The following is an 8,131-nucleotide window of genomic DNA, read 5'->3' on the forward strand; positions in this document are numbered from 1 at the left end:
CTGCGGGCTTGTTTGATTAGGGGGAAGAAGTGAATTCACCGTAGCTCTCTTGATTTCGTCTGTACGGCCTGATGCTGCGTAACGCGAGGCCCCTCCCCTCATCCCATGGGAATCGATGGACGGTCCACGCTGGTCCACCTATACCTTGTCATTTAAGTATCTTAGTCTCAGATGTTTCTCCTAAAGACTGGAGGAATAAAAATAGAAACAGAAGAGACAATTGTTGAAACACATGAGGAGTATGGAGGTGTAAACTGAATGTAGATTGCTAATATATGTACACTAACCCTCTCTCTTTCTCTCAACAGGTAGTGGTCTAGCTTTTGTTGAAACTAGTAACTTTGTATTGGCACCTATTGTACTATTGCTCTTGTATGACATATCGCTCCCTGAACTCTTTGTAAGTCGCGTCTGCTAAATGACTAAATGTTAATGCTGAGGTAAAATAATCTGGATTTGGGTCAATTTGATGAGAAATGTTCATATTGAGATCTTCAATAATATTGACTTTTGATGACAAACCTGAGCTCGGTTCGTGACATTGGCTACGATCTGTTCTGAAAACTGAAGACAAATGAGGTTTTGGGTCTTTTTCAGGAGAAACTGGAGAAGTTTTCAATCGCTCTCCATTTAAACGCATGAATGTCTAGGAGAAACAATAGAGGTGTTCAACATCTTTCTCATCATTGATTTTGCTGATGAGTCCACAAAAAAAATTTTTTTTACTACTACTAATATGTATTTTAATTTTTTATCCCTGCAATATTAACATAAATACAAAAATCAATACGCATGAAACCAAGCACAAACTGAAGTGCCCTTCATGAAGACCTCCTCTCCATTTACCATCATCACAGTCATACACACAAGCAGTGTGTATTTGAAGTTCATTAAATGTCACGGTTATTGATTAGGAAATGACCCAATTGACCCTGTTTGACCCCCAACAAAGAGACCATTTCCATGAGAATGGAGGCGTCTGGCCTCAGGGTGACCAGAACGCATGCTAAGAGATGACCAGCAGGTCAATTAAATAGAGTTTCTTCAGACTCTAACCACCCTGCAGTGGCTCGGCAGTAAATCATCTTCAGACCGTATTCTACTGGAGTAAGATCAAAGCTCTAATTCACCTAATAAAATATAAATATTGTAAAATATACTCATCAATATTGCATTTAGTAAAAATGAAGTATTAAAGAGGGATCCTGTTTTGCTGGTGCACAGCCTTTAAATGGCATGTCTATTGGCATTTTACATACATTTGCGAAGTCTATGATCCATAGCAAATTCAAGAATGCTATGAATAACAATAATACTTGTGAGAAACAGTTTAACAGGACTAACCAGTTTGCAGTGTCGATGGTGCATTGCAGTTCCTTTGTATCTCCATAAGCGCTGCATGAGACAAAGAGATCAATGTCAAACAAATAGAGCTTTTAAAAATGGGCACCGAGATAACACTTTAATAGTTTTATGATATGCTATTGGTAAAATATCTACTAAATATACAAATTAGCTGTGCATACACGTTCAAATATAGGTTTTATTGAAACGAAATACATTTGTGTATTTGTATTTGTAGGCTATATATAACACATTTGCATTATACATAAATCTCAATATGATTAGGCAAGATAAAAAAGTACACATCAAGCAATCATGTGTTAAAGTGAAAGAAATGAAACCGTTTCAAAATTGATAAAATGTTTATTAGACAACAATACATAGATGTAAAATAGTAAGTTTTGATAGTAAGTTTAAAAAAAGATCTAAATTAACATTTAGAAATCAAGCATAGATTCAAGCAGTGTAAGGTTGTTTTTATACATTATGTGTAAAAAGGCTTGAGGTTATAAGGAGAAACACATTCAACAACACCTTTACTGTAGAAAATAATAACGAACAAACTTTGTTATTACATATTAATGTACAAAATCAACTGAAATAGCTATAGATAAATATGCCTAACTATTAACACTAGTATCAAACAAGTCAATTAATCAGCGCAGAGCAGCAAAAATAAACTACAATATATTATTTCATTCTTTCGGAATGATTTAAGTTTAGGACACTCAGGAACGAAATTGAATAAAGAGCTAAACCTTGTTGCCTTCACGGCCTCCTTATCTTACAAAAGCAGAAATATGACATTGACCTTAATCTTTACATGACAGAACAGATCAGAGCATTCACTTCATCCTTAAAAAGAGCCAGTCAGGGGATCTCTGAGCATCCCTGTTGAATCAGCTCTGCTCCACAGTGTAGCTCATCTCAGACCTATCATAAATATCACAAACACAACATATATGTATTCAATTGTCGAAAGGAAGTAAACACCGAGTTACTGCGCATAGGACAACACTTACAGATGATTGAAACTGATCGAATTAATTTACATCAATTAAGCATGCAATTATAGCATTGACGTGTTTGTGTGACATGAAAATGTTTTGTGTGCTGCTCTGGGGACATCGTGTGGTGAAACATGCATTGTATTTTAACGTTGTTTTTTTTAATTCCTTAAGGATATTTTATCAGCTTGTATTCTTTATATCTTATTTTTTGTGTCTCTGTCCACTTAAAGGTATTTTCTGTTAATCTGCTTTGCAACAATGCAAAATTGAGACATGTAATGAAAAGACTTTCTAATTGAAACATGTTTATTGGTCAAATTCTAAACCTCGGACAGCTAAAATCGATTTAAAGAAGATACTTACATCTCTTTGCCGGTATTGTGATTTTTGTACTCGAGCATGGCGGGGATGCTCTCTTCCTCATCAGGTACCTGAATGGAGGTTTTATCATTAAATCACGCAGCCCAAACAAATCATGCATAAATGATACATGCTGTCGAAGTTTTTTCATACACACATTCTCGTTATTTTGCATCTGTGCTCTAAGATGCCACCTGGCGGCGACATTGCGAAACTCACCTCCCAATACACCTCATCATTAAAGCAGTTATCATCTGATGGGTCTGCCCAAATTGGCAACCTCAGGATACAACCTTCAAAAAACACATCATATAATCTCACACATTTTTTACTTTAAAAATCGTTCAAATTTGCACATGCGACATTGCTACTTTCTGCTCACCGACGATAATGCCGCCTACGATTCCAAAAGCAAGAGCTACGCATATACCAGCGGCCTGGTAACCTCCTTGTGTGGCAGGTGTCCTGTTTACATACTTTCCCTTGAAATCAAAGGTATTTATCAACCTGTCGATGTAGGACAATAGAAATACAGTACTTTAGCGTATGCACCAAACCGTTCCTGACACTTCTTCATTTAAGCAAAGCATTTTCATAGCTTGATTTTTTATATTAGACTAATATTTCTCTAACATTAATGTTTGCAAACAATTGACTTTGCACGCACCCTTCACTCCCGTATACACTCTCACTAGCTGTTGCCGCTGTGAGGGCCCCCACCACTCCTCCGAGGACACCTGGCATGGCATGCAAATTGTGGATGCCACAGGTATCTTGAATCTTCAAATACTTTTCCATTAATGGCTACATTTAAAAAACGAAACAAACATATTAGACTTCAAGGTAAGCTTTTTATGCTTAAATGCACCCGTTCAGCCTTGATACGCACCGTGAGCACCAGGTAGCCGAAAGTCGACAGGATCCCGCAGCAGAATCCAACTATCAACGAGCCGTATGGTGTTATCATAAACTCGGCTGCCGTTCCCATGGCGACTCCTCCAGCCAGGGTGGCATTCTGGATATGGACCTATACAAGCAGATGTGTTGCGCTTAAAAAAACAAACGCATTGCAGATTTACAGGTGTAGACATAATGCAGGGATTTACCATATCCAGCTTTCCCTTCTTGGCTGAAAGACTAGAGATGGCAAACGTGGTGAGAACAGAAGAAGCCAAGGCCAGATAAGTGTTTATGGCCGCCCTGTGTTGACCGTCTCCATGATCTGAGATGGCAGAGTTGAAACTGGGCCAGAACATCCAGAGGAACAGTGTTCCTGTTGGAAGAAACACCTTTAGATAACGAAGAGCACCCTGACCCAGGTTCACATAAGATGTGCTCTTCAATCATACCAATCATGGCAAAGACGTCAGAGTGGTAGACAGAGCCGTTAAGGCTGCTGCTGAGCTTCAGTTTTGGTCGATAAAGGATCCACGATATGGTTAGTCCGTAATATGCTCCAAATGTGTGGATGACCATCGAACCGCCAGCATCCCTAACCTGTGAACAAAGTAGGTTTAACATCCAGAATTGAGGACGTTAAACAAGAAAAAGATCTGCTGGCCACACACATGGAGAAGTTCCAAAATGATGTACTCTTCAACCGCAAACAATGTGATTCCGAACAGCGTCAAGACCATCAGCTGGACCGGACTGACTTTTCCCAGGAGAGCTCCGTATGCAATAAGACATCCAGCAACACAGAAATCGGCGTTGATGAGGCTATTGAAAAAAATGACTGCAAAGTTTATAAAAAGGGACAAATCTGAAATAAGATGACAGTGGTGCAACTTACCTTTCAATTCCGATCTTGATCGCCCCATCAGCAGGGTCCAGTGAGTGGAACCAGCCCTGCATGAGCAGAGCCCACTGGATGCCGAACGCTGCGATGAGGAAGCTAAACCCAACCCCGCCGAAGCTGTAGCGCTTTAAGAAGGTCATGAGAAATCCAAAACCCACGAAGATCATCACATGCACGTCCTGAAAACCTGCCGAGCAAGGAAAAGCGAAGGGCAGAGAAGTTTTGGAAGAGCAATAAAACTTGAATCTCCTCAGCTTCACCTCAGTTATCTGGCCAACATCAAGCGTTAAACAACAAGTACTCACTTGGGTATCTGAAGTAAAAGTCATTCTCGATATGGCTTGTAATGTTGTTCTTGTGCATGTGCTGCGACCAGTGCGCATCCGCTTCTTCATTGTAACGCACAAAGAGTCCAAACAAGATGATCATAGCAATCTGCCAGACAAAGCACACCACAGGCAGGCTGATCCGCACGTTGGGGTTCTTCGTGGGGCACCAGAAACGCCGGCAGAAGTCCGTTAAGTGTTCCATGTCGAGATAAGATGTTCGAGTGGGGACTCTGTTAGGAGTAATGGCTGGAGTTGTATTTATGGACGATAATCCAGAGGTGTGTCCATGCTCACCTGCTGCAGGTGTGCCACAGACGAAGGCTGTGACTATCACCTGACAAGAAGATTGATTCATATCTGCTCTGATATCTGACTTATTTTGGTGTTTTTGGTTGTGTCCATGGTCACACAAATACACACAAAGGCTAAAGGCTAAAATACAACTTGCATTTAAAGTTTTATCACACCTGTCGCAGGAAATGGATTGTGGGGTTTTAATCTAACTGAATGAGAATTAACTTCTGTGCAAAATCTTTTAAATCAGGAAAAGCAGGGCAAACACGTTCTGTTGAAATTGGGAAATGGTCAGCGCAGGTTGTTAAGTGACTCATTTCCTTTATTTTGCAGGGCACGACAGTGTCGCCTTTATTTATCTGCATCTTATTTCTTTTAGCAGTTTGTGTCAGTGTTTTTTAAATCTAAGAGATAAACAGAGATCTTGACTGTTAATGGTTATCGAGCTTCCCCGGCTCACGAGTCACATGACACATGTAAACAGCGGATAGACGTTGTTCAAAGGTACATTCCAGATATTATCAGTATTTTCTGTCGTAACTGCATCACATAACCTGACATAAATCTGATGATCTCATGATGCTTAGTTCTTTAATTCAACTCACAACACAGTTTAATGAAACATTCAGTGTTTGAGTCGAGTGTGTCAATGTTATAAATATGAATGCAATTTGCTCAAATGTGATTTATTTTAGTCTTTTATGATGCAAGCCTTGTTTGAAAGATATAAGCATGAATATTTGGTGCTTCTGTCTGTATTATTATTTTCCAATGGGAGTCTATGGCAGCCCTATGAACCGTATGTAGGAAAATTATGAAACTTGGCACACTTGTAGTGGTGGTCCTTAATAGTCCTGTGTACAAGTATGGGGCATCTAACACTCACTCCACATCACCACCAACAGTTCAAAAATGCACTTTTCAAATTTCAATCTTTTGAACCCATTGACCTGCAGAAATTCTACTCAGCACACGTCATCCACTCATCACGCTCATCGTATTCCATGTACAGTAGCGGCCATCTTGAAAGGTACAGTATTGTGTTTTCTCTCCACAAGTTCTAGAAATTGTGACCAATTGTTATGAAAATTGGCTCAGGTGATCTTTGGACTGAGCTGCACGGACATGACCGGACAGAATTACGATTTTCACTTTATGAAGTTACGATGTTGACCCAAAACTGGATTTGAGGCTGTATCTCGGCCACTCTTTGATATATCGCTATGAAACTTGGTAAGCTTCATCGTCACCTCGGACTGGGGGTTTGTGTCAACAGTGCCACGTATGGGCAGCGAGATTAGAAAAATGGCTGAAATGTTTGTCAGAGATTCCTCGGGTCATGCCTTAGCTTTCCTGTAGCTCAGTGGCAGAGCATGGCACTATCAATGCCAAGGTCGTGGTTTCGATCCCAGGGGATTGCACATACTTAAAATCAAATGTATATGACAATATAATGGAAGTCGATTTGGATAAATGTGTCTTGTAAATGCCGGCTCGCATGATTAGGATTCCGTCACGATCGGACTATACGCAATTTTGAAATTTGTCATATATCGTAAGATCTGTATGATATATTGGCACCAAATTTGGTATTCGTCATTGAATTACTTTCCAGGAGGTATCAGTGCAGTCTCAAGACAGCGCCACCTAGCGTTCACGAGATATATCGCTTTTTATATAATTGCTTATCATTCTTAAACAATTTGTACATTGCACATTGCACATTTAAGGCGTGACTATTTAAGTGACTAGATTCTGATATTAAACTAAATATGACACTATACTGATGCAATCAAAGATCTGTGCATATGGTCAATTGGGTTTTATGACTGATGTTCCAAGCAACTGTTTTCACCTCATTAAGACAGAAAATTATAAAAATATGGTTTTACCTCAAAAAAGCAAAAACAAAATCATAGCTAGCCATTGCTTTGCCACAGTACTCCACTACACATTCACTATAATAAAACCATGGTTATTTTTCAAGGGTCAAATGCTTTTCCAAAGTTAACCTCATGCCTAGACAATAAAAATGATCTTTGCATAACTTCACAGATGGTAAGAAACCATGTGATGGAGTTTCTGGAGGTGTGTTCCACCAAAAAAAAGCATGTTACTGTAAGAACTTTGTCAGGACGGCATTCCAGGGATCGCAGGAATCACATGACATGCCCAGCCTTCACAAGAACATTCCATCAATGGCGACAAAAAGATATCGCATCATTCGCTGTCAATCAAACAGAAGACAAGCCTTCAATATGTACCAGCAGCATCTAGATAACATAACATAACATGTTTTCGCTCGCTGTCTAACAAAGTAGGCGAGAAAATTCTTCCTTAATGATGAATCATATTTCATAATATTTCCATCAATAGATATCCAACTTTTTAAAAGTGGGAATTTAAGAGTTTTGGAGACCAGAACTTTCCCATACCTTTATAGGTCAAATGCATGCAACCTGTTTAAAGCCTCTACAGCAAACAGCATTTATATTTCTCTGAACGTCCAGATAAAGTCACTGTAATAAATAACAACGCTTCGTCCAGCCCAGATGTGAACGTAAAAGCATCCTACGAGAAAATTGAAAAATCACCTCAATGACAACATAAGTGAGGCCCGTTGGGCAATAAAAAGACACACACACACGACAATCTGACAAGACACGCTTAGAGGAAACAGATGCGGTTGGATTAGAATGTAATCTTCAAATCACAGAGCTGCGGGTGGCTGAATGCTTTTTTCGACATTTTTTTAATCTGATGTGAATCTGGAATGTTGAGATGCGAGGAGACCATTGGGCTATGTGGAGAGGAATGTCAGTAAGTTTTTCTATCTCTAAATGAACACTGCACACGCTGAAAGACGACACTATCACTGATACACACGCTGATAGTGAGAAGACACATGATCAAACCTGTGATGTGACACACTCGTCAAAAAAACTTTTATATTCCTCATGAAGATGTTTGCAGAACAAGCCACCGGTCCCTTTGGT

At 39.5% G+C, this 8,131-nt stretch overlaps 1 protein-coding gene across 1 annotated transcript; it reads right to left on the reverse strand.

Annotated features, from left to right (window-relative positions):
• Positions 1 to 1,518: 1,518 nt before the first annotated feature.
• On the reverse strand, positions 1,519 to 5,411 carry rhcga (Rh family, C glycoprotein a). The gene is made up of 11 exons (XM_079466479.1): positions 4,818 to 5,411; positions 4,507 to 4,699; positions 4,283 to 4,433; positions 4,064 to 4,211; positions 3,821 to 3,987; positions 3,604 to 3,741; positions 3,382 to 3,518; positions 3,097 to 3,221; positions 2,934 to 3,007; positions 2,718 to 2,785; positions 1,519 to 2,277 (listed from the first exon to the last, which is right to left on the reverse strand). The coding sequence occupies exons 1-11, from the start codon at positions 5,194 to 5,196 to the stop codon at positions 2,244 to 2,246; spliced, it is 1,614 nt and encodes a 537-aa protein (XP_079322605.1). The 5' UTR covers positions 5,197 to 5,411; the 3' UTR covers positions 1,519 to 2,243.
• Positions 5,412 to 8,131: the final 2,720 nt, after the last annotated feature.

The sequence above is a fragment of the Barbatula barbatula genome, assembly GCF_947034865.1.
Source record: "Barbatula barbatula genome assembly, chromosome: 1".
In the NCBI taxonomy this organism is placed as follows: Eukaryota; Metazoa; Chordata; class Actinopteri; order Cypriniformes; family Nemacheilidae; genus Barbatula; species Barbatula barbatula.